This window comes from Coturnix japonica, chromosome 1 (assembly GCF_001577835.2).
Source record: "Coturnix japonica isolate 7356 chromosome 1, Coturnix japonica 2.1, whole genome shotgun sequence".
Lineage (NCBI taxonomy): Eukaryota > Metazoa > Chordata > Aves > Galliformes > Phasianidae > Coturnix > Coturnix japonica.
The window spans coordinates 2,395,955-2,423,311 of record NC_029516.1 but is presented as its reverse complement, the minus strand read 5'-3'; the positions used below and the strand labels follow the sequence as shown (position 1 = coordinate 2,423,311).

Here is a 27,357-nt window from a genome sequence, read left to right as displayed (position 1 = left end):
TATGCAGGGCTTCTCCCTTGCCTCTCCCTATGAAAAATCCAAGTGTGAGTGCATTCCAACTGACCACAGTGATCTTAAATGCAGGCTGTTAATTATTTAGGCTCCTCCATTATCTAACAGGAGAGAAGAAGTACTTCCCAAGAGCATTCCACTTGGCTCAACAGCTTGGACCAGATGCCAAAGTGTTAGATGACTAAATCCTTTCCTCCTGCCATCCAGCAAAGAACCATGTCAACTACTCATCTGCCTATCGTTTCTGTTGCTGCTGCTCAGTTTCTTGTGACCACAGCGACATCTGAGATCTCTCCTGCAGTGCTCTCTTGATCCATACCAACACACAAGTCCTTACCATATTTGCTGGCTGAGGTCCGGGAGACTGTGGAGTTGTTGACTGCATTGTAGGCAGTGACTTGCTTGGAGACTAAAGCTACCACAGATCCATCTGGCACCTATAGAGAAAAATGGACTTTGTTAATAGGCTTCTGAGGGGCATGCCAAGGACAGCAGGAATTCAAACAGCAGAAATTGAGACATAAACCAACACCACTGCAGGCAAGACAGTAATTTTCTACCAAAGCTTCAACTGTTCTCTTCAGGGGGTTTGTTAACAACAACAACAACCACAACAGCAAAAAGAGTGATAAAATCTCTTGTTATACCACTAGAATGCTGGACTTGGGTACCAGGACAACAGATGACAGAGCAAACAGTGCTGGGATAAAGCCCAGTGATGACAGCATGGGTCTTTGCATTGACCTTGCAGTAGGTTCTTCATGAGGAAGCAGTTGTCAAGATGAGAGAGTGAATAGAATAAAATAACTAAAGTGATTAGTTGTAACCACAGTATTACTTCAAGAAAGGCCAGAGCTACTATATGGTCATTTTTCACAGCAGAGAATCACCTGAGACCTAAGCCAACGAATGAGAAGGACTATGACATTGGAACAGACATTGGAAATTCCATTTCCTATGAGCAGAGGCAGACTGGAGAATTTAGGTGAAGGTTGCAAGTTATGTAGCAGTTTTCAACCAAGAGCTATCAGTGTTAAGGATCTCTAGATATCCAAATTATAAACATAAGTTGTTCTTATGCCATTTCATTTCCCAAATGAAGGAAATTTATCCAAATCAGCCATTCCTGCCTTATCTGACACGAGTACAGGTGTCACCATTGCTGAGGTGCTGCCGAGATGTTCACAGGAGAATATCTGATGATCAAGGGAGACATCAAAGAATGGGGCTCCTATGTTAAGTCCAAATTTAAGTTAAACCCACAGCTGTGTCAGGAATGAGACAAGTTCATATCTTATTTATTTCCTTAGCAATTAGGATTAGGAGTGTTGTTTCATGGTAAAACTATTTAAAGTGAGTTTTTCTACACGGGATAATATTATCAATGATGACACGGTTTGTATGGAGGTGATTATCCAATGCTCTAGACAATTTTCTGAGAGAGAAGAGTGAAAATTAACACCAAGGTTCCTATTCTTTCCTTGAAGACAACTGCAGTGTAGACTCTTACAGCTACACTAGTCACCTTAAACAGAGAGAAATAAGCATTTACAGGGAAAAAAAAAACCCAAACATTAAGGATGGAAAGTCTCATAAGGATGGGAAAATTGATGTGAAATTTTCTGCTCCTCCCGCCTTGATTGCAGGTAATATCTAGGTACACAGCTTAGATGAAGATACCTACATTTTCCATTCTGACTTGCCCTGTCAGCCTCTCAGTGCACAGTCTTCCCTTTCCAGGCAACAAATGCACTGCTGGCTAGAAATGACCACCATGAACTCTTTCTCTTTGCTGTTTCAGAGGATCTCAGCAGGGGTGGAGAGGCTGTGTTGCAGGACATTGTAGGATAGCATCGCACAGAGCTTTCTGAAATGAGCCAGACTTTGCATTTCTACAGCTAAGTGATTCATGTGGGTCCTTTATCAGAAATGTTAACAAGTCAGTGGCTCAGAGGAGCCATATCAGGAATATCTCTGATAAATAAGACATCATAAAAAGGAGATAGGTGGAAAAAAAATGCTAACAACTTCTAACTCTTGTCTGTGTAATAATAATAATTAGCACTTGCATGGAGTTTTTGATCTTCAAAGCACTGCAGAGGCTAATTAAATAGCCCTTCAGCAATTGTAGAAGGCAATTACAGGCTTTTTGTAACTTCAGCCCCATGCTATATATGGGGAAACTGAGGCAGCGGAAATATCAGTAAGTGCCCCAGGTTAAGCAATGCAGAGCTCAAATCCCCAGCATCTGTGGACCTGTTCTGCCCCTATTCATCCACAGACATGGGAGCTCATCGCCTGAAGCAAACAACAGGGAAAAGCATAGAAGGGGGAAAAAATTACACTTGGTCTATTGATGAAATGAAGTAGAAGCCCTTCCATCTTGCAAAATAATAAGTAAATAAATAAAATAATATAAAACATCTTCTGGAGTCAGCCAGCAATCCTTCAGTCAATCTGAAGTGAAAAGTTTCGTTCCTTTTTCAAATGATTGCCTGCTGCCTCCTCAGGTCAGCCCTTAAATGAAAAAGATATCTTGTTATGAAACACATAATGCTGAGGTGTGATTAAAGAAATGACAGAATTGTCAGCTTTGGATTAAACTTAATGAGTTGGTTTCTTTTATCTACTTATTTACTTATTTATTTACAGGAGTGGGAAGGATTGGAGGACCTTTTGACCAAAACTCCATTTTCATTATATCTAACATTTATATATATTTGGATATCTTTATCCCTCTCTTTTGGATCTCAAGGTTATGAAGAGAAACCTTGTCTTAAGGCAAGTCACGCAGGGATTAAATCAAGGGATCCTAGGGCAGTGTAATCTCCACTGCACTTCTCTCTCCAGTCATGCTGCTTTCCTCCTCCTTTTTTTTCAGACAATAAATCTTCTTCTCTTCCATTTTTCTCTTTTCCATCCTCCTAGGCTACACTAGCATTACAAGAACTTGCATTGGAAAAAGGAGGAAAGAAAGGCTTGTTTTCTGTTTGTCAACATGAGAAATTTTAAATGTGTTGTTCTCTTGACAAACACTTTTCTTCGCATTCTCTGCTCACCCGAACTGCCTCTCATTCAAGGGAGACAGAGTCTTATTTCTTCCCTTGTCTTCATCTCTAACGATGTTCCTAGAAGGAGTGGGATGGATGTGCTCAACAGGAGCTCTGTTCAGTTACTGCCCACTCAATAACTGTTTACCTCTGCATCTTGGAGAAAAACACTTCACTCTTCTACTTAGCACCTTCTTGACTGATCTACCTCCTAACCCACCCTCTCCCAGACTTACCTGATAGTGTGCCAGCGTGTTGAGTCTCTTCCAGTCATTCTCTATCTTGGTTGTGATGTCTTCATCCTGGAGGATCATCCTTGCCCCACTTGCCTGCCGCCACTCTGCAAGGAGAACAGGGACACTGAATGCTGCTCTGCAGAGCCCTCAGAGCCCTGTAATCCCTGTGCTCATAACCTGTGTGGTGATGTGCAGAGCTGTAGCACCACATCAGTTGTGGTCGTTACGCTCTGTCAGATGCCTCCAACCATGTACAACATGTGAATGCACAATGCCCAGAGCCCATGACAGAGCGAAAGAGTTGATATTTGCCCAAGGAGGCTGTGGATGCCCCATCCCTGGAGGCATTCAAGGCCAGGCTGGATGTGGCTCTGGGCAGCCTGGTCTGGTGGTTGGTGACCCTGCTCATAGCACATGTGTTGAAACTGGATGATAATTGTGGTCCTTTTCAACCCAGGTCATTCTATGATTCTACAACAGATGAATCATGAAAGGTTCACATAAATGGTTCATGAGCAAAAAGTGTCATGTGGCAAAGTTCATAGTCAAGTCCTAAGTTAAGCCGACCAGTTTCTTTACACTTGATAAAATAATGTCGCTGTCATGAAGTTATTATTTCACAAGAAATAGTCAGCCCTTTGAAGAGTGCAGAAAACACAGAGCAGTTGCCTACACACACAAGAGATCCAAAGCCACTACACAGCAACACACAGTGGTGAAAGATTATGCAGATAAATAAAGCAGTGACCACAGAGGAGTTCTTCCAACTGAATGGAGCAAATCCTGGCACACTCTGTTCATAGTGCTTAACTCCTAGTTCACTCCTTGGTGCTGTTCTTTCTTCATTGTGGCTGTTACTAAGATCCACTTTCCCTTTGCAGGTCAGCTGTTAATATGTGACATATGAAAACGAACAGCAATTGCTTTAGGGATAGAAATTAGACAGTGGACAACTTTCATTAAGAGGCAGAGACACAGACATTATGGTATCTTCTGGTACCTACAGAGAACCTACAGGAAAGCTGGGGAGGGACTCTTAATCAGGGACTGTAGCAGTAGGACAAGGGGTAGTAACTTATGACTTAGAAGAGAGTGAAATTATATTAGATATTAGCAAGAAATTCTTTATTATGAGGATGCTGAGGAACTGGAACAAGTTGCCCAGAGAAATTGTGAATGTCCTAACCCTTCAGAGCCAATCTGGAAGAGGCTTTGATCAACTTGATCTAGTGGAAGATGTCCCTGATCATGGCAGAGGGGGTGGAACTAGATAATCTTTAAGGTCTTTTCTATCTCAAACCATTCTGTGACCCTATGATCTTGTTATTCTGTGATTCTATGATATGTCTAACTGCCAAGACTCAGACACAGACAGAGCTCCACTGGGCAGAGCAATTGCTCAGTGCAGTACCAGACCCTTTCCTGGGGCTTCAGCTGTATATCTGCAAGCAGAAGGGTTCCAATTTCTGACCACACCACTTCTCCAGCTTCCACCTCAAAATGCTGAGTGTTTCTTTCCTTCTGCAGTACTAGAGCACCCCATCACTTCCCACGGTGCTCCAACCTTTTGCAGAAGTCCTGAAGGATGCTTCATGTGGAGGATTGGCACAGCTTGTCCCAAAGAGTGCACACAAACCTGCCTGTAGGCAAGGAACATATGGACAGGACCAAAGGGAGAGACATGTAATATCACTCTGTGACACCAGTCATGGCCGTAGATTAACCACAGACAACTTTAACCATCCAAAGCTTCCTTGATTGTCATGCCTCAATCACAGTGACCCAGACATTGAGCAAGAGCCCAAGCAGAAAGTCTATTCAACTGCTGGAGTTAATTAAAATGAACTTTTGGATGTGGAGACATCACCTGCCATCCCTGCTTATTTCTCCTAACATAAAAATGCAAGGACCATAGCAAATTTGCTTTGGTTTCAGCAGTTTTCTTATCACATAATTAAAATGTATTGGGAAAGCTGCTCTTGCCTTTATTATTCATTTAAATTAGTACGAAGAGGTCAGTTGCTCTGTTTATTGCTGGGTGTTTCTTTAGCTGGAGATACTGATAGAGTAAGCAAAGGTTACATTGGCTAAGCTCTGATACCAAACTGCGCTTCGTTTACTGCAGCTCCTCTGATCCTCACCTATATCATCCCTGTGAGGTCTGAGGGTGTTCATCTGTTCACTGCCCCCTGGACAAGATGCCCAGAAGCCAATAGATCACTGACATTGCTTGGAAGAGCTCACAATGTTAAGTTGGAGCTGGGCTGGGACACAGTGCTTTTATAAAGCGTTTTGAAGGGTATTATGAAACATCTTGTGATAGTATGAAGGGGAATGGCTTAAAACTAAAAGAATGTTAGAGATTTAAGATAAATGTTAGGAAGAAGTTTTTTACTCAGAGGGCAGTGAGGCACTGGCACAGGCTGCATAGAGAAGCTGTGGAGGTCCCATCCCTGGAAGCCAGGGATCCAGATTGGATGGGGCTCTGGGAAGCCTGACCTGATAGGGGACAACCCTTTTCACTGCAGAGAGGTTGGAACTAGATGATCTTTAAGGTCCCATCCAATCTAAACCATTCTGTGATTCCATGATTCTCTTCTGCTGTCACAGTGTGTGTCTCTTAAATGCCTTTAACCCCCTCTTTGATACTGCTCCACCATGTCTCAGCATGTTGCCACAGTCCTCTTTCTTCATTCACCTTTGGGGAAGGACGCATACACAGTGTTTTGGGAGGAATTAATGGGTTCTCAGGGTTGCCCTTGGCTCTGATACAAGATGTAGGCACACCTTTCCTCATTCTATTTCTCCATGCTTGAGGCCTGAATAGGATCCTCAGAACAGGATCCTGAACGGAGCAGAGGAAGCTTTCCTTTGCTATGGGGACACTTTAGGAACCATAGGACTGTGTCTTCTATGAATCTGAGCAACAACAGGGAAAGAATCCCCAACTTTTTCTAACCTCAGAGCAGCACTATGTGCTTCTCTTTACTGTTTATGAGTGGTCACAGAACCATCTGCAAAGAGATGTGTTGTCTGGAAGCACCACTGTAGATGTCCCTGTTCTAGCTGTAGGTGTCCCTGCTCATTGCAGAGGAGTTGATGACCTTAAGGGTCCCTTCGAACTCAATTCTATGATTCTGTGATGCAGAGGAACAGGCTGGGAGGGCACAAAAGAAGGAAAAGGTGACCCTGACATCCATGTTCACAGCACTAAGTGAAAACTCTCAGCTTTGTCCTCGCTGGCAGCACCCCATCCCCTCTCTCATCAGATCTGCCCACTCCTCTGTGAGCTGGCACAAAGGAGAGACACACTCCAATCCAATTTGTTACACGTCCACCTTCCGGAGAGAGGGGGGGGGAAGGTAAAAATCCCATTATCTTTATCAAGCCTTCCAATCAGGAGCAGTGGTAAATGCAAACTCAGGAGACAGCTGCTGTGAAGCCTTTATATTTCATTCAGCAGATAGTGTATCTTTTTATTGCACGCAGGAATTACTTCTTCTTTTTTTTTTCTTCCTTAAGAAACAACCTTTCCGTTCAACTTGACTCAAAAAAAGGGATATTCCAGGGGACATCGATGAAGAGGAGCTTGTTTGAGTGGTAGCAATGCCTTGCTAAGGAGCGAGCCTACTATAAGGTGGGAGAGGGAGAGATGTCCTGCCCCTCATATCTTACAGACATACCTCCCTTTTGCCTTCTCTCTGATCCTGTCCACCATGAAGATCCCCAGTGAACAACAGAGAAAACAGCAGCACAGAAAAGATTTTTCAGGGGCAACTGAAACACCCAGAACTGTAAGAACTCTCATCTCACTCCAGATGTCTTCTGAGCTAGTCATCATTGCCTACCCTACCCTCTATGAGCATTTGTAGGTCATGATGCATACAATTCATTTTGGTCATCTGTACACACTCTGTTGTGCTTCACACCCTTTTCCTACAGACCTTAAGTCTGGTTTGAAAGGCTATGAAAAGATATGTGTCTGTGTACAAAAAGGGGGACATATGCATCTAGCTTACACATTCCCTCTCAGTCTTCTCCATCCTGAACAGTCCCAGGTCTCTCAGCCTTTTCTCATACAGGAGATGCTCCAGGCCCCTCATCATCTTTGTGGCCCTCTGCTGGACTCTTTCTAGGAGATCCCTACCTTTTCTGAACTGGGGAGCCCAAAGCTGGACACAGTATTCCAGATGTGGCCTTACCAATGCAGAGTAGAGGAGGATCAGCTCCCTCACCCTGCTGGACACGCTCTTTTGAATGCAGCCCAGGATGACATTGGCCTTCTTGGCAACAAGGACACGCTGATGATTCATGGACAGTCTGCTGTCCGCCAGGAGGCCCAGGTTCTTTGGAGAGATCCTCTCCAGCAGCTCAGCCTCTAACCATACAGATGCATGTTATTCTTCCCCAGGTGTAAAACTCTACACTTGCTCCTATCTAACCTCACAAGGTTCTTCTGTGCCCAATTCTCCAGCCTGTCCGGTCCTTTGCCTTACTGTAAATATAATCTAGTTTCACTCAGTTTAAACGGTTCCTAGATGTTAAACTCAACACCTCAGTATGGCATGCTGGTGAAGCACTGATAGTTTGCCTTGACGAGGTCCACAGTGAGGCTGAACCAGCACCACTGAGTATGCAAGGCATTCAACCCTACTGCCCCCACCTATGCAGTCCCTTTCCAGAGGCTCAGAGAAAAGTCATTGCCTCAGCATGGAGCCAAATTTCTGCTTGGTGATCTTCACACCTCAACGTTTTCTTAAAGATGGGGAATATTTTATTTATGGCAAAGGCTTTAAAAAAAACCAACAATAACAAAAATAGCCACAGTAGAAAGAAGCCTTTACTTTGAGGGCTGCAATTTGGGTTTTGGACTAAAATGTAACCTCAGGGTGTCCAAAATAAATGCTTTCAGCTGACAACCCCCTCCATGAGTTGTCTGGGTAACTGCAAAACATTATGACATTTGCGACACATACGAGTCACTCTGCCTGCAGCTACCCTGCATTTAACAACTCAAAATAACTCATTAGCTTGTTTGCTTTCTTCATGTGAGCAATCTGGCCTTAGTGCAGCCGGAAAGCCTAGAAAATTGCCATTGCAACAGAAAACAGTGTTGCTCTTTAGAAAATGATCAATTTCAAGGCCAGATGATAATCACCTGCTCAGATCCACTGCTTAGCATGCACTGGAGGGGCTGATCCAGCCACCTTCCCAGCTCTGAGCTTTCAGCCTGGAGCAGGGTGATGCTGAGAGCTCCGTGCTGCTTCCTAATGCCTAGCACTGCTTTCTGCTCTCCCATTGCTGCTCTTGCTGTCACTGAAGGATGCCAGATGCCAACAAGCACCTCTCCCTCAAAGAGGATGGGCTGGAGCTGTGGCTGGGTGTGCGTGTCCTCTTGTTCCTGCTTCACTCATGCCAGCCATGCTCCTCCCAAGTTATTAACTGCTGTGATAAGGGAGCCTGCTGCTGGCAGGACTCTCCTAGATGAGAAGATGGTTTGGGTTGTTCTTTCTCTATCCGTATCTTCCTGTGTAATAATGATCATCAAACATAAAAATGTTATTTTTATTATTGCCAACTACATCATCAGAGCTATTGGTCAAACAGCTGCTCAAAAGCAGTCTCTTGTCAGTGTGGACAAGACTGTGTTCAGTACTTCTGTTAGGGTTGCACACACCTCAGCATCACTCAGAATATCATAATTACTTCTAGCAGCAAAGCCCTGGATGCAGGATTGCCAGGATTTAGTTAGGATCCCCTCCACTCACTGCTCTGTACCTCTCAGCTGTCAGAGCTGTAATGAAATCTGTGCACTCCAGTTTATCCCTCATGACTGCAATACACAGGTACAAATCCCTGCCTTTAAGCATGGAAGCAACATTCATCCCCACATCAGAATAAACCACTTACCACCCACACCCAACTCGAGACCCAAAGCTAATGGGCTCTGTGGTCACCCTCCAACACCAGACAGGTCAAGGGGTTTGGTTGTTAATCCCAATAGTCCCATCTCCTACACCCTGGCACCTTGCCTGGCCTGATGCTCACCCTTGCACTCACTGCTGACTCACAGCACCTCCACAATCACCTTGGGTCCTTTCTTGATGATATATATGATTTGTTCTTTACTGCTGCTGGTGTTGGCAGCTCGTTTCATTATTCTAACTGCCTTACATGAGCAGGAATCTTGCTGCAGTTTCTGTCAAGAGTCCCCTCCTCCCCTACACAAATGCACACACATATACACACTTAACTTTAATCCCTGACCTCTTATTTCTGCCTCTGTTATTGCTGTGAATTGTTTCTTGGCATCCATCCATTCCCTCTCCTTTTGGTTCCTCCTCTCCTGCGCTGACTTTTATAGACTCCATCATTTTCCACTCAAGCCCCTTTCACTGAAGGTCACCAAGGGCAAATGCTGGCTGATCGTCACACACAATGCAGTTCCAGCCCTGTGCCAGACACCTCAGCAATGCCCTGAGCAGACTGTTCTACAGCCCTTCATACAGGTCTCCAGGTGCTGTATTGGATCCAGCTGCAAATACCTCATTGCCCTCATGCCCTTGCTCCAAGTTTTGGACAGAAGCTGATTTTAGCCCCAGAGGTATACATGTTTGAAGCTGTGTGCCCCAGAGATGACTTAAAATGCAAGTGAAGCTGGTGCAGCCCTTTCCACCCTTCGAGCAGAGTATCTCACAAGGGAACAAAAAAGCAAGAATTCATAAACAGAGGGATCTTTCCTAACAAATGTTAGTGCTGATCTCCTAATTCTCTACAAAAAGGAGATGTCAGAGCAGCACCTTCCAGCCCTGCTGCTGGCGGAGGGATGCTGGTAGGAGAAGGAAGCAGTCAGGGTGAGATGGATGCAGCCCATTGAACAGAGGATGCTTTATCCCCTTTCCTGTGCCCACATGACGAGAAATTAATTCTGCTTGGGCTGTGACTCTCTCAGCAAGAAGACATGCATTATCCGAGCCTTCACCGCCCAGAGAAAAGCTCAGAATAAATCTAAGCAACCTGAACACTGCTGACAACACCACCCTGTGCTTTAGGTACCTTCTTTTCCAGAGGGTTTGGCAGGATGTGCCTTGTGCAAGACAAACCCTGTGCAGAAAAGCAGGATGACTATTGGAGATTTTAAGTCCTCAAGGCCAGGGAAGTAGAGCTTTCAAAAGCCAGGAGTGTTTGTATTAATCTAGTCAGTCTTTTCTGACCTCTGAGCATTGCTGACACTCTGCCTTGCCCAAGCACCTGGAGAGGTGGCACTTGCTACAGCAAAGTGCTTGGGTTGAGCTTGGCTGTGTCCCCTCTCCCACAAGCCACAGGGCATTCAGAGCCCATTGTGCACTCACATACCCAGGTCCATATCTGCAGCTTTGGGCCGGTGGGAACAGGGCACGTTCTTAAAGATGGCATCGAGGATCTTTTCCTTGACCTGTGTGATGGTGTCACAGTTCAGGATCTTCACTGGGATCTCGGAGCTGTTCACGTTGTCAGGGTTCACACAACTCAGGACCTGAGAAAGAGGCAGTGAGATCAACCATACATTTCACAACAGCGCAGGTATCCTGTGATCAACCCTCCACACTCACCTTCTTGCGGGTCTCTCAAAACAACACTCACCCACGTGCTAACAGACAACACAACCAGACCCTGGCTAGATCTGTTGGCCTCTGACCCATTCCCTGCTCCTTGGAGATCTGGCAAGGTGTCTAAGTGTTGCAGCATCCTCCTTACACTCCTATCTGACTTGGACAGTGCAGGTAAAAGTAATCTTTCATCCCTCTGCCTTAACTTTGCCCATCTTCTGCATAGGATGGATCCTTCTTGTGTTAATAACTTGAAATGTAGGGCTTTTTAAAAAGATACACAAAACAACAGCAACTAAAAAGCCTTGCTGCTTTCACATAAAGAATAAGAAAACCGACTCAACCCAAAAGGCCTCAGGTTTCTCTGAAGGAGAATATAATTTTCTCTGAAGACCGTGTCCAAGAATAAATGCAAAGCATATGAAGTGGGGAGGGAGGGATGCTTTAAACAAACACAAGGTTTAACAGCAGTTTGTCCACTAACTCTTAGCCACGTCTATGTCAAGTGCTCTGCTCTCGTTACAGGAGTGTGAAGTCCATAAACTTTTATAAACTTAGCACACCTTTGCACTTGGAAGCAGTGTTCTCTGGAGTTTTTGGCAATATAGAGTCATTAATTACTGCTTTGCAACTTTTATATGTGCAACCATGTTATTTTTGGTGACTTTGATTAATTTTACCTCGGCCATAAATTCCTCTCTATAGTATGCAAGAGATACTCGACCCTCTATTGCATTCCATCTAACCTACCAAGATTCAGTGAGATCTAAACGTGGCTTGAAACTGGGTGAAATTGTATCAGTATAATTATATATTGGCTCACCAGGCTCCCTTTGGTGCTGTTATACTTAACTAAGAGGGACTTGTGAAGATATTGCTTACAAAGAGCTCTCTGATCTTTCTGGATGAAAGGGTAGATATAAATACTAGATATTGATTACATCATAATGCTATTATTTATGTGTCACATTCAGGAGTATTGAAGAAGCATCGATTCAGATAATAACGACAATGGCACAGTTGTATAATTCCATGGCATCTTTCATCTCAAATGATCACAGTCATACATAAAAAGCACTGCTGATATGCATCCAGTGTTGAGGTTATCAGTTTCCCCTTTCCTGCTACACATTGGTAGGGAAATGACATGGTAATACAGGCCAGATCAGCTCATTTGGGAATCCTAGAGGGGTCCACATGTCTGTAGAGACCAATTTACCCTGCAGGTTTCATTGACCTGAGCTCACTTAAACTGGACAGAACTGATGTCAGCCACAGCAAGCTCTACAGAGTGGTTCAGCACCAATGCAAACAACTTCAGTTGCCTTCAAGAATGCAACTCACGCACTGAGGTCTGTGTCAGCTCAGTGCTAGTCAAGAGGTCAACACAGAAAGATATGGGAATGGGAGCAAGGAGAATAGTCACCACTGAGTCCTGCTCTCAGATTGACTTTTTAATAGAACCATAGGGTTGGAAGGGATCTTAAAGATTATCTAGTTCCACACCCCCACCATGGTCAGGGCTGACCTTGGGCTATGGCATCTCATTGGATTTGTGTTTACTGACCTTCTTTCTATATCCTTGGGCTTTTTTATCTGCCAGCCCTTCCAGCCATGAACTGTCTCTAAGTACACATATATATATGCAGCTCTTAGCACAACTAAGCCCTAATCTCCACTAGGGATTACTGGCATTTAAAATACAAACACATGGCTTGTGGTTACTCATATGGGGACCCTGGTCCTGAGCTCTCTTTATTGTTTGGGTGTTCTATCCTGAGACCAGGACATTGCCATAGTTTTGGTGCTTCTAGATTAGTCTGAGGAAGGTCCAAGGGGTAATCATACAGCATATCTTGGCAACAGAGCAAGGAGAAGGATGCCCAAAAAGACCAAGCATGGGAGAACCCTCTGATATCTCATTTCTGGCTTCCTCCCTGCCACCAAAACTCCTTGAAAGGCTTTAACCAAACACAGCTCAAAATGTGTTTATCCACCCTGGGCTACGTTGTCAGGACAGACGATCTGATTAAGCTCTCAACTCTGCCAAGGTGTGCAGGCACCATGCAGTGCATGCCATTGCTCAGTACGCATTGGGCAGCTCCTGCCTGCCAGCCCTGAGCACTCATTATCCAATTCTCTTGACAGCTTCCGACACACATCAAGGCCTTTGCTCCTCTGCGTTATTTGTGTCAAGAGAAATGAAGCTGATGCAGGAGATGGATGGTCTTTCATCTCCCAGTAAGAGCAGAGCTGTGGCAGCAGGGAGGGAGGCTTGTGCAGCGAGGCTCTGGTGTGGTGAAAAGCTAAAAGAAGCCCATGGATTCTGGCAAAGGCAGATGGCAGCCAGCAGGAATGAAATCTTCTCATCTGCCATAGATGGAATAATCCAGCTAGGCTTTTAATAACGCTGCAGACCACCGATGATGATAACTGACTGTTAGCAAAGTTATTAACACCAGAGGGTGTTTCTTCGAGGTATACATCTTGGGAGAAGACCTACTGTGTAGCTGATGCACATTTATGCTGGCAAATATCATCTGTAGCTACCTTAATGTCTCCAGGGCTGTCCCACTTCATTGCAGAGGAATTGGACTAGGTGATCTTTAAAGGTCCCTTCCGATTCAAATAATTCTATGGGCTGAAAAATCTCTTGCATGTACACAAATTGTTCCACAGTGCAAAGACCTCAGCTTACTGTGGGCTGTGGGCTGCTTCCTTGGAGAACTACAGGACTTTGCACAGAGAAAATTGGAGCTATCTATCTGGTCTGGAAGTAAATCAGACCCAAACAATATAAATGTAGTGAATGAGGTGCACACTGTAAAATCAGTAATTCCAGATGTTTGAAACTGCTCTGTCTCCTTTTGTCTCCTTAGATAAGTCATTTTCTTCGGATCTGCTTTTCACTCAAACAATATTTGAAACCATGACTTAAAATAATGGTCATGATTAATAAAACCTAAAAAATAATGCCCTTCCAAAAGAAGTCTTGTCTCCCTGGAATCATGGCAATAAACAGATTGTTTCGATGTGTGATTCAACTCAGTCCAGCATCCATCTAGCATTCATGAAACAGAACCCAATGAATCTCAGCCACAAACACTACAGACTCACAGCAGTGACCAGGGAAATCCTATATTACAAATACTGAATCTCCTTTATTCCAAGCACTGAATAAATTCTTGCTTAATTTCATTACTATATATTTTTGACCAAAACAAAACAAAACAAAACAAAAAAAAAACCACAAAAAAACCAACAAAACACAGAATAATGTCTGCTCAAGAAGGGCAGAGGAAGAACAAAATATAACAGAAATAAGAAGAAACAAAAGGAAGAACAATCTTATTTGTATTCTGTTTCTTCTTAATCTCCTTCACCGAAGCTGATCTCTGTAAATCTGCTAAGATTCCTATCGGGTTATATTTGTCTGCTCTTGAGATGTAAGAGGGAGAGCTGATTAACATCAAACAACACAAAGCAAATGGAAGAGAGCTTTGTTCAAGCCGATGTATAATTACTACCCTTTGCTGGCTGAGTTATATCAAACCTAAAAGGATCGGAGGGATTTCCTTTGGTGAAAGAGATCACTCTGTGCCTGATTTTCTTTCCCTTTCACTCATTCTTTCCAAAATCAGGTCTCCAAATTACTAGACAGCTACACATAATGGGAAAGAAGCACTACTCTGGTGATTTAATAGGAAAGTTTTAGAACACAAAATTAAACTGCAGTCTTGTTTAAGAGTAAAGTCTACCTACTCATTATCTCATTAGACTTGAATCCAACTGAAGTTAGGCTCTAGATTGCAGTCAGGGAAGACATCTGTAGAGTCAGCCCACCTATGCTAAGATTTAATGCAGGTCAAGGAGCTATCACTGACTGGATACAGCTCTCTAAGCAAGTTAAATAAAAGCAAAATGGACATCCCTCAGCTGATAATGTACATAATATCAGCTGCTATGTTCAAAGAATCTTCTGATTGCAGAACCACAGAATAGCTTGGGTTGGAAGAGACATTGAAGATCATCTCGTTCCAACTCCCTGCTGCAGGAAGGGGTTGATCATTTTAAAACCTGGCGTGTTCTAAGGAGAAAATTCTGGGAAATAAAAGAATTAGAAGGACAGCTGAGCCCTTGCAAAGTTTCCATCATCCTGCAGAGGCTTAGAAGGTTTAGTGTATCCAGGAAAAAAGTGAAGACCCACAAATATTTACATTAAGAAGAAGTGTTTAGTGTTCTTCATCCTTAACTGATGCTCTTTAATCATAGAGAAAAAGGATGTAATCTCACACAGAAGCCCAGGTTGGATGTATCCAACATAGGAATAAACAGTCTATCTTTCACCATGCAGTCAACCATATTTTGAAGCAAATGATTCAGTGACAGGGAATAATTCTATTTCCCTTGAAATCTTTAAGTCAAGTTCATTTGTCTTTTTGTTGAGCTTGTTTAAAAGGAATGTTGCACTGACTCTGAAAAAGACCTGATAGGTGCCTGATCTTTGATACTGTAACATCTTCCTCAATGTTGAAATCACAGAATCAGAATTGCAGGGGTTGGAAGAGATCATGAGATAATGAAGTCCAACCTCCATGCTAAAGCAGGTACCCTGCAATAGATACACAGGCAGGTGTCCAGATGGGTGTTGAATATCTACATAGGATTTCACATAACAAACAATGCCCATGGGGAACTCAAGATGGTCTGGGCATGAGATATAACACAGTGGAATTAAATTGGAAGCAGTCATAATTGCAGAAATGCTTTGCAAGAAAACTCGTCAGCAACATAACTTGGTTGTTGCTACTAGTAGGTCAGGCTATGCTGCTGGGTTGCAGGAAAAGACCCAGAAAATCTATGTCCTTCACTGGCTTCTTTTCTCTAAATGCCTTTTTGTTAGGAAAAGGTGAACAAGCTCATAGGAGAGCATACTCAGAGTACTCACCAGTGTTTTGTAATCAATCTGCTGTCGGATGAGCTTGTCCTCACTGAGTGAGTAGCGGGCCTCCCCTGTGATGGCATCAATGGGGCCCTTCTCCATCTGCTGCTTGATGGCACAGAAGAGGGAGAACAGAGGTTCACCAGCACATTCCTGCAAGGGTGAGAGGCAACAATCAGGTGAGCAAGAAAAAGCACAGATGGAAATCTGGATCCCAAGCCCACGTGATATCTCAGTGATTGCTGCTGCTTGCCATCCTCAGCCACTCCAGGCAGATGCATCATTGGGAGCCACCCTCACATCAAAAAATACAAAGGCTGTTTGAGTGACTGTTGCTGGGCCACACCACAGAGCAGGTGGTGAGATGGGTCCTGAAAGACCTGGAGATAGGGCTGGCAGGAGATAGAACCACTGGTGCCTCATCTCAGGTGTCTGGGCAGTGCCTACAGTCTCCCTTAGCACTCCTATGATGACAGCAAGTAGTGATGCTCGGGTAGGAGCAGCTCCATGACTGAGGGGAGGGCTGCCCCCAGAACCATGGTACCCCTTGTTCTGTGCAATTGCATCAGTGATGTCTGGTGCAACAAGCACCCCACAGGCAGCAAAGCAACCTCCTCTCCAGTGTCTCCTTCCCTTCATTCATTCACTCTCTCTTCACTCTTCCCACACCTGTCCTCTCTTGCTGTGCCCTCCCTCTGCACATTCTTTGCCATGCATCTCTCCTTGTGCTTCCTTCTGTCCTTCCCTTCTCTTTCATGACTCTGCTCTTTCTTCTCTCCTTCCCACATTGCTCTCCCCTCTAGTGGTGCATCCCAACTCAATGAGCGAGGTCATTTTCCTCTGGTGTAAGTCCAGGCAAGAACAAGTTAATAATACAAAGCAAAGTGGCCCCTTTTTCAGTTCCTACACCTGTCTCCCACTTAATGAGCTTATCTGCCAGCAGCATATTGCTTCTGTGTGCCTGTCTCATGCACTTATCAGGCCACTGTTCAGGCTAAGGCAGGAAGACAAGTAGCTGAGTGGGTGGAAAGACTTATAAAAGCAGTGCTTTAGAGAGTCACCTCCTTGTACCCTTTCCTTTCAGCTGCAAGTGGGAATCTGATACTAGAGTCACTGAAATTACCTTGCAGGGACCTTCAAAACTTCCCCATGCATTCAGCCTTTGACAGGTTGTGCCTAGGGGTGGGAAAGGCTCAGAGGAATAGGACTGTAAAGCTTTGAATTTCCAAGCAGAGGTTGGTTATCTTGTTCAAATGACATAATGTGAGCTGCAGGGAGATCTGGCAACTGCATTGAGAGTCAGGGCAAAGTGAAAAGGCATCTCTCTCCAAAAGGATGGCTGTGAGTATGGGACCACAGCAATTAGCACACCTAAGGGCTCAGTGTGGGTCCACATTAGGACATATCATCACCCAGCCATTAATGATAGGACTCAAAGGCTGAAAGCCTCTTTTTTAATTATTATTACGTAACTCTCAAAAGAGACCTTACAGTAGGAACAAGTGGGCTCAGAGGGTGTCTCAAGGAATTGCTGATCACTGTCATGCAAAGTCAGTGCTACCCCAACTACATCTTGCCAAGAAGCTATGCACTAAAGCAGCTGCTCATCCAGGGCCCATTACTCATCTTACCTTGAGAAACTTGTACAGAAGGAAGGTGAACCAGTTGGTGAGCATTTTTTCAGCTACAGACTCTGTCCTAAAATCAGACCAGGATAAAACAAATATTGGAATAAGTTAGTCATGTTAGTCATCTCTAAGGTCTGGATAAGAGATTGCTTTTCTGCATGTTATTATCCAGATCGCCAAGCCCCATGGAAAATCAGGCACAATACCATCAGGATTAAGCACATAAGCATTTCCTAGGGTCTCTACTTCAGTTTTGGATCTAGGAAACCTAGAAAATCCTTATTGCCCTTGTGATTCTCTAATGACTAGGAAAGTCCCTATGTGCCTGTTCTGCATTTTCTCCATCAACAAAAGAATAGAACCTCAGAGATGCTCTGGGAGGATAAATCCATCAAATATGAGGAGCTCACAGTTAGGCCGTACAGATGAGTAGGTCATATAAGTACTTAAGGCAGATCTAAATCTCTAGAGAATACTTATCTGGTAGTGATTATCTCCCTGGCATTTGAGAGTAATTATAATCTTCACTGTGTCAATGTGGCGCATTCAGAGAGCAATTCCTGTAGCCCTTGAACTCTGTTTCCAACCAAGCAAAAATCAATCTTGTGACTTCAGAGTGAACTTTTCCTACAGATTAACTAACTTGTACTTGTTAACTGGGTTTGGGCACCAGGAGCACACGATAAGCTTGTGTTGCTTCCAATGCATGGACTGCTTCTGCTCAAGAAGAAAGCAAGAGTTCCTGCTTGAATGAGTAAACATGGGTCTTGCTAGACCTGGCTATCACCAAGTATCTTCAAAGTATCTTGCTTAGGGCTGTAGGTTGCTTTTTAGGTTCCTTAGTCTTTCAGCATAACATCGGTCTCATTTCTTTTGTCTACAGTGATCATTGCTGTGTCTCTCTCTAGTGACTCCATCTGTCAAACCCAACCTGTCTGCCCTGTGCTCCCCTCAGTCAGGGTCATGGAATGGAGCCAAACATACGTTCACATGTGGCCTGACAAAGGCCAAAGTGCATTCTCAACAAATGGGATTACGGTTAGAAAAGAGCTGGAAGACGCTGAAAAGGGGGAAATGGGGGACTCAGGAAAAGACAGGGATGAACAATCAGAAAAGATAAGGAGATGGAGAGAGGGGAAAAGAAAGGTGAAGATAAATTAAGGGATAACTGGAAGAAGGCAGTGACAACAAGCATCAGAGGTAAAGCACAGAGAGGAAGGCTGAGGACTGCTGGAGGGAGGTTGCCAGCCAGGCTATAGGACTCAGGGTGTCAAACAATGCTGAAGTGAAGACCATTTTCTGCCCCTGGTGTTGCTACTCTGAATGCCAAGAAATGCCTGCTGCTCCTCCTTTTGCTGGCACCTCATGATGGGCAGTGGGTCAGAAGAAAACTTTCCCAGCAGGCACCACAGACCTCTCCTCTGCCTGAGCCATCCATTATAATCAGCTCTGAGCACCTCAAACACTGCTCTGAGCAGTGGCAAAGGCCATCCATCCCCTTTTTCACTTAAAGTTCTGACTTCAAGCAGAAGGGTTGGTTCAGACCATAGAAAGAAGATTAATATGATCCTAAAAGGAGAAAATGCTGCCTTTCCCTAAGCAAGGAAACTATATTAACTACAGAGCAGCATATTCAAGTTTTCCACACAATTCTGGAGATTAGAATGTGAAGCACAAACCCAAATGAAACCATTTCTGTTGTCCTGCTCAGCTCTGCTTTCTGGGTTCAACTGGCTCCAAAAGCCAATGATCAGGAAGAGACAGGAGATCACACAATGCAGCGGACACAGACTACATATGTAGGTAACTCAGAAACCTGAAGCACAGCAGATTTGTCCACCTCTCAGGCATGATAAGGCAACTTCCAATTTACTCACTACATAGTCCAAGTAAATTACACAGCCTGTACTATGTCATATACTTGTTGGTCTAGCACAAGTCCACAATAAGGCTTATGAAATGTGGCCTCATGCTGCTCTTATGAAGTTTTCTGAAGATTCACATTAAAATATACAGATAATGCAATAGGAGTAAAATTTCCAATCACTGGCTGAAGGAAGAGAGCAGCAAACCAGTAATGGAAAGCAAAGCCTTCACTCATCTCTACATGCCTTATCCACCTTTCCCTGCAAACAGCTTCATGCCAGCTCTACAGGGTCATATGAACTATGGCTATATATAATTTCATACTCTGTTCCATGAACCAAAATCAAGCAAATGCATCATTTTCATCCAAAATGGAACTGCATGCTTGTATTAAATAGTGGGTCGCAGGTTGCCCAGCCCTGGATATCTTTACCTCCTGAGTAGCAGTTTGGGGTGGTTCTTGCTCTCCAGATTTTTGTCTATGAGGTCAGCCAAGAGCTGCTTGAGGACATCCGTGGCATATTCCAGCTTGCCCTGCAGCACTGTCATGATGAGCGAGGCCACATTGCCACGGTCGCGCATGGAGAAGCTGCGCTGGGACTCCAGTGTGCGGATGAAGGACAGCAGGAAAACCTTGTTGTTGATGAGCTGTGCAAAGAGCTTGAGGCCCTTCTCCACCCGTTCCTGCCTATAGCCAGGGACCTGTATGAGAAGAAAAAAAGTTTATACCTTTCTTTCACTGCTCACTGTCAGGACATTCCCAAGTGAGTCATACACACTGTGCTACTTCTCTGCTCTTAGCCCTCCATCTCTTCCAGCTATATAACTCAACAACAAATACAAGTCAGCTCTGAGATACAGAAAAGCTGTCTCCAACAGCAAAGAACATTAAAAAGAAAGAAAAGTTTTACGTTTTGGAGTATAGTTCTTTAAGAGAGAGAGTCATTCGATAGTTAGGAAGACAGACAGACATTCCAACCACAGCCAGGTGGTTATTTTCAAGCTCTGCTACTCTCTCTCCGAACAGCACATCCAGAGGAAATTGCTGATGCCTGGATGTGGTATCATAGCATATTGTATCCTTATTGCTGTCAGACTGAAGTCTCACTCTATCCCCCTTTAACATCTCTTTTTAATCCCTGCAAGAAACCTGCCTAAAGAGAAAAATAGTCTGAGTCAGTGTTGGAAAGCATGGGGTTACATGGGTCTCTTGTTGGTCTGGACCTATGTAGGTCTCTTTATCTCCTCGTCCCAGCAGACAACAACATACCAGCTGCACTTCAGAAGCTGCCTAAACACAGGGAAGGTGCAATGTAAGGAGTATGAGGCATGGGTTTGGGACCCTGCTTAATGAGCTGGGAAAGACAGTACTAAAATAATGAGAGAAAGGGGTCCAGGTGTCTTGTTTTGAGGAGATGAAGAGATACAGTGAGACAGAAACTGAGGTGGTGAGCATGGAGGTGGGTCTTGGTCTGAAGAACTAGATCACAGAAAGATTAAGGTTGGAAAAAAAAACAACACTAAAAGACTGTAGTCCAGCATCAACCCATCACCACTGAACCACAGATAGAAGAAGGTGTCAGAAAGCACGGAGCTGGAACCTATTTTCAATGATGTCCTAAGGCAGTAGGATCCTGGGGTTTGGGAGGTGAGATCGTTTAGAGACAGGGCAGTGGATAAGATGATGTGTATGTCTCATTTGTGAAAGGCTGGTGAAACATGTTTGGTGTAGAACAATTTAGGATCTCAACACTAAACCCTGGATTCCACACTCTACAGTGGGCATAATCCTTTCCTGCTCTCTGTCTATGGATCAAAATCAAGCCACGCTCCGTGGGTATACTTCATCCCTTTATGTGCTACACCAGTGAGTCCTAAATGAGAACCTCGAACTCATTCCTCCACATTTCTTTCATCCCTCCAAAAAACATTCCTGGAAGCAGGAGACTGACAGCACAGATCAATACATGCCTCTGCTGTAAGAATGTATTAACCACCTCGTTTTGGTGCTTTAATCCAAGTTAGTGTGCTTAAATGAACAAGTCATGCAAGTCCCCATAAAGAATCGTTACTTTTTCACTCTGGAAATGAGAGATCTTAACTGTTTTTGCAAACTGAAAATAAATTACTTACTAAACAGCTTGAGACAATCAACCAACCACTACCACTCATCCTTCTAATAATTATTTTTAACTCACTTGTTTGAACATTTAGTATCGTCTATCCCCAGGTTACTATGTAGTATTAAAAAAAAATAACAAGAGAAGGATTTTGTAATGCATCTGGAAGCAGTTAATTAGCAAATGAGCTGGAAATAAGAAAGACCTGCTGACTTGAGGATCTCTGGGGCCTCTTCCCAATAAGTGCTGGCTCCATCTAGGTGCTACAGGGTAAGGAGCAGAATGGAAACTGCTTTCCCTGGTTTACCTGTATCCCAAGACTTTGACACTGAAAGAACTGTAGAAGCAATAGAGTGGATTAAGGAGGCAGAAAACCAAATAGAAAAAGATAATTAGGAAGGGGAGATCATAGAATCATAGAACCGTTTGAGTTGGAATGGACCCTTAAAGGTCATCTACTCAAACTCCCTGCAATGAACAAGGGACACCTACAGCTAGATCAAGTAGCTCATAGTCCCATTCAAGTCTGAATGTGCCCAAGGAAATCAAAGGTGGCAGACTGAAACATTAACTCTGTGTCTCTCTGCACATATCTTCATATGAGAGCATCCATGCTAAAAACTCTGTAGCGTTCAGATACTCTTTGGTGGTCAGCTGGCCGAAGTTAATGAATACACACTTTGAAACCAGCTGTGGGTATGATAAAAGTGTTTGTATGTACATGGAGGAGAAATTAATTGCTGCTCATCTTGTGTGCTCATTTGCTGAAGCTGCTGAGCTGCATTTCCTGAGGGAAAGCAGCTTGAGGCTATAATGTATCCCAAAGGCAAATCTCTACAGTAACCAATGTGTTCTGCAGCTTCCTAGCCATTACCACAAGTCCTCGTTGTTTCCAGTTCATTTTTTAATGGTTCTCACCTTACAATATGATGAAGTTTGGCTCTCTTGAAGTATAGAAGCAAAAAGTAGCAGGAACCTCTGATTATACAATCAACCAAGCATGAAATTGCCTGTGCCAAATCCTATTCCTCCTCTCTGCCAACTAACTCAAGTTTTTGCCTCCAGGAAACCCTCCATGCCAGAACCTCTCTGAGGCACAGAGTTTGCCAGAGACTCTGAAGAGAGTTCAGCCAAGGACCTTGCTGGCCTTGGCCATGGTGTATGACTTGTTTCTCTGGCTCAGGTATCCCTAGAGCAGGTCCTGTCTATCTGCCAGGCCTTGAACCAGAATGGACAATGAGATCTAGGCCTGTAAAACTCATGCTGCCAAGGAGGTAATGCAGGCAGCAAGCAGACACTAGCAGAGATGGGCAGTGTCTCGCCATCCTCGCATTGCTGCAGTATTGAGAGCTGGGAAGCAGGAGGCACACATGACTGGGTTATGGGCAGATTGATGCCATATATATCTGACCTCCCTGCAAACCACAGAGCACAGCAAAGATGAATCTCCTTCAGAGAATGCAGATTGTAGGTGTTGCCAGGAAAAAAAGGATGCTGGGTGGCATCAGCAATTGACAAAGCTGGTGTGATACACACAGGTATACAGTTCTGCTCTAAGACTCTTTTTTCCTGGCCCCTCCATGGTCTAAAAAACAAACTCAGGATGGAGACCAAGGGGGAGCTTAAGGCAGCAAACTAATAATTCACACAGATGTATGGTACTCTTCTGAACAGATGAGTGATCAAACAGAATTTAACATCTAATACAGTAAAAACCATCCTTTTCCAATCTAGACTGTAAATGAGGTACTGTTTTGTCCCTGGTAAGATACAGTATTGTAAGCTATCACGTCCCCTCCACTGTCACAACACATCTTGCAGCTGATACCTCCAGATCTCTGAGGACTGGGTGATCTTCAATGCCAGGGAATAGCACCCTCATGGTATAGGTTCGGTAGTCGAGGAAAGGGATCCCTGCTCCATCCAGGTCACTTGTCAGCTCGTGAATATCTGTCTGCAGCTCTGCAAAAGCTGACACAAAAACCAACAAAACATACATCACTAACAGTTCAGGTCTCTCTCATCATAATGGAAAAGACATTCAGCCTCACATGAATGAGACATAAATGGAGAAGCAACAAATGGAGAGGAAGAAGAAGGTAGACAAGAGCAGTCTCAGTTTTCCCTGTGATATTTTGGCTGAAAGCTTTGTGGCTAGATTCCTGTATCAACCTTCTTTCCTCATCATACCTTCTTTGCACTCAAGTGCCACTCTGGACTCCAGGTTATCCATCTGCATCTGCAGGCGTTTGAGGGTCAAGTCACTCTCTCGGGACTTGCGCTTGTAGGCAATCAGCACAGCCACGATGAAGATGATGAGCAGGCCGCCTGCCACTGCAATGCTGACAATAGCTGGCAAGCTGAGAGGGCTGTCTGGAGAGATGTAGACCATCCCCGGGGAGAACTCCATCCCTCCTACACGAGCCTAGAGGGAAGGCAGGATAAAATTGCATTGAACAAGCAGAAGAACAGAGGAAGTCCAGCATCATCCCAATTAAGGCTGCTAAGCAAGTCAAACTCAACACACAAATGATGACTTCTCAAGTTAAAGAGAATATGAAGTACTTGGATACAGAATGGTTAAAGCATCTGAAATCTCACTAGGAAGCAGCTCTTGGTAGTGCCACCATAAACCAGATTAGCAGAGGATTTTTAGTGAGACAAGTCCTACCAGTCCCAAAGCATGTATATATCAATGTAGGGATCATTTGGGGTTTTCCTCCCCCATCCTAAACAGCAATGCACTGTCTTGATATCAGTCCCTGAATGCATACAAGATATGTGATTCTTGGGTATGGTCTGATGGGCCCTAACTTCATTATGGGTTAGGGCATTGGGAATGCAGAAATCAGAGTCATAATTCACTTTCCACTCTTCAAGCTGAGAAAACTCTATCTGGAAAGCAAAAGCCACAGAGCCTGGCCCATGCTCTTTGCAGCCCCTCACCTAGCTGCAGGCTCTGTTGTGTCACATGAGCTAAAGGACTTTGCATGCTTACCAGTGGGACAGGCAGCCAGTCAGAGGAGGTTCCCAGGACACTGGGACAAGTGTCTTTGTGAGATCTTGCTTTTAATAGCAGGAAAGAAACCCTGCAGGCAGTACTGCTGTGTAACCAACAAAACACTGAAGAAAGTCTGTTGGGAGCCCATTTACACAACATGCACACAATTCCCAAAAGTAATCCCACAGGGTGCTTACTTGTTCAAGGCTACTGCAAGGATGCTTGAGGCTATCTATAAAACAGGATAAGTTTGAGTGGCAGTGTGAAAAGTACTACTGACTAGTCTGAGATATATATAAGGAAAGTTTCTAATAGTGTGCTTTAGTATGGAAACACTCTGCTTATGGATCAGCATGAACCTAGGAAGATGCCATGCAAGCAGTATGAAGTACCATGACGTGGTGAGAGCCTCTTACTACCACAGGGGGACACAAATCTCTGTATTCCTATCATCTTCTGGAAATTATTTATGGCCTCAGTTGCAGCCTCTGAGTTCTGTTTTCCACTAGCACTGGCTGTAGCCTGTTCCTCAGTGAGTCTTGGTCAACGCCACCTAGCTTGAATCTTTTTATTTTGGTCAGACTAAAGGTGACAGTATGGAATATGCTATTTCCATCCACAAGGTCCTCTTATGCCCTGAATACCTCTAAGTATTTGGAGATAGGCTCTCAAAACATAGAATCACAGAATATCCTGAGTTAAAAGGGATCATGGAGTCTGCAACAGTGCCCAAAACGAGAAACTAAACCAAACTTAAGCTCATCTGAGCAATTAATACTGTTAGATGACAAGTTCTTTAGCATGACATGGATGCCTGTAGAGCATCTTCATTGGCCAAGGAACAACCTAGCACCCATGTAAGTCAAGGAAGCAGAAGCTCCTATTTTTCCTGTCTATTCCAAGATATAAAGCTAAATTCCACTTCATAAACCTTGCGAAGGGTAGATGCTTGGTACTGGCATGTGGCAAGTTCAGCTAAGATAAACTTCCAAAGTCAAACATTAATCTTCTCACTGGAAGCTATTGCCTTTTGACATAGGCCACTGTCTCAAATCCTCCCAAGATGACAGCAAAATTGGCTCACTAGTTTGCACAATTTCCTTCCTGTCATGGTGGATCAATAAATGGAGTCATTATCATCATTTTCTGTTTCCTACAGTGGCCTTTTTCATCCAGATCTAGCAGTGAAATGAGCCCTTTGGTGGAATATCAGACCAGAGTCAAACAATCCCAACCCAAACCCCAGTGCAAGACTGTCCTCAAAACCCACATAACAGCCTGGCTCCATGAGTGGGATTTCTCTCACCAAACTTTTGATGAGCACATCTGAGTTAGACATCATCACGTGCTTTTAGGGTCAGTGCAGAGAAAAGGCAATTTCAGCATGTGATTCGTAGGAGTTGCTTTTGACATCTGCTTTGTCATCAGGATGAGATGTTCAGAGGAAGTTGCTGTTTCTTTCCATTAATTGTAAGAGGATCTGGACTCCTAGAGGTAGATGTCTAGCAAAGTTCCTCTCAAAAGATGTTTCCAACACTGAGAAATCCTCACAGTCCACAAATCAGACTGCCATGATCTAAGGGTATGTGTCTCTTGGAGAAGAATGACTGCAAGGCTGTAATACTACTTGTGAGCACTAAAATGAAACAGGAGAATATAGAGAAATAAACCTACTTTATTTCTTAGGTCCTGCACTTTTTCCAAGGAATCAACTTCCAGATAACCGAACTCTGTTCCATTAAACAACAGTTGGTCACTTGTTCAGCCTATTAAACTGGTACTTCTCCAAATGGCACTATGGCAGATACCAGTTTTTTTTCTAGCAAAGATGTAGGGACCACCTATAGCAGAGAGAGTTTCTTTAACTCCTACTGTACAAAACTTGACTATGATAGTGTCTTTCCTAGTGCAAGCTTGCATGAACAAAATGTATTTGGCTTTGAGTGGCATGAATTGTGCCCTGAATGTCAGTCAGTACATTTGACCATCTCTCCATTCACTATACAAAGACATCAGTGTAACTTTCTGTCTGTAAGTGAATATCTGAATATCAACACTCCTTCTAATGTCCTACAACTCTACATTGCTGGCCTTCTCTACTATGGTTACACATGGATCCTCCTTATCTATGTTTCTTTCACTTGAATAAGAGCTTCTCTCTAGGCTTTAAACTATCTTTATCAACCCCTGCTCTGCCTTTTGTCTGTGTGTGTGTTGTTTTGTTTAATATATATTTTTTCAAGTATTTAACTTGGTGATTATCTAAAAGAAAGCTGAAGCAAAAACATGCTGACACCAACATGTGTCACTGTCATTCTTCCTTCCCTTTGAAATAATCACATTATTCAGTGCCATGGTCCTCTCTCAGATCTAGGCTGCTTCACTCTGCAGGGAAGAGTTTGCTCAGCAGTTAGCTCAAGGTCGCACAGGAAATCATCATCAGAAGAAGGGGAAGGACCTGAGAGAGCTACCTGTCAATTATCCCAACCATCAGAGTGATATTCATGTGATATATGGGAAACAGAGCTGCTGTGCCATGGTGGAGGAGGCATTTCCCAGCCCAGCTGTCCCCCTGGTAAGTTACATCCTTGGGCACTGGCCTCCATCACAGCTGAGCTTCTGTGTTTGGTTCCCAGCCCAGATCCTGTCAAAGGCTTGCCTCATTGTTGGCTTAAAACAAGGAAATCTGTAACTTGCCCCTAACTGCGATGCTCATCAATAGGCTTCAATGCAATCACCTTCTCATATTTTCCAGCAGTATCTCTTGTTTGATCAGCATCCTCAAAAAGGGATTATTTCTTTCTCTGAGGTTTCTCTTAAGCTGTCCCAAGCTGTGGGAACAGAGGAGTCTTTCCAATTAGTAAGGCCTGGCCAGATGTTCACCCTCCCCAATCCCCACGAGTTGATTATTGC

The 27,357-nt window shown here is 43.9% G+C and overlaps 1 protein-coding gene across 4 annotated transcripts in view; it reads right to left on the bottom strand.

Annotated features, from left to right (window-relative positions):
* PLXNA4 (plexin A4) overlaps nucleotides 1-27,357 on the bottom strand; it is a 397,375-nt gene that overhangs the window by 26,076 nt on the left and 343,942 nt on the right. For all 4 annotated transcript variants that reach the window (XM_032449091.1, XM_015861239.2, XM_032449104.1 and 1 more), the window contains 8 exons: nucleotides 23,634-23,868; nucleotides 23,272-23,414; nucleotides 19,757-20,025; nucleotides 17,461-17,527; nucleotides 15,836-15,982; nucleotides 10,655-10,814; nucleotides 3,299-3,402; nucleotides 350-449 (listed from right to left, as the gene is read on the bottom strand). In XM_032449091.1, the coding sequence (XP_032304982.1) occupies nucleotides 350-449; nucleotides 3,299-3,402; nucleotides 10,655-10,814; nucleotides 15,836-15,982; nucleotides 17,461-17,527; nucleotides 19,757-20,025; nucleotides 23,272-23,414; nucleotides 23,634-23,868 (1,225 nt within the window). The remainder of the gene's footprint in view (nucleotides 1-349; nucleotides 450-3,298; nucleotides 3,403-10,654; nucleotides 10,815-15,835; nucleotides 15,983-17,460; nucleotides 17,528-19,756; nucleotides 20,026-23,271; nucleotides 23,415-23,633; nucleotides 23,869-27,357) is intronic.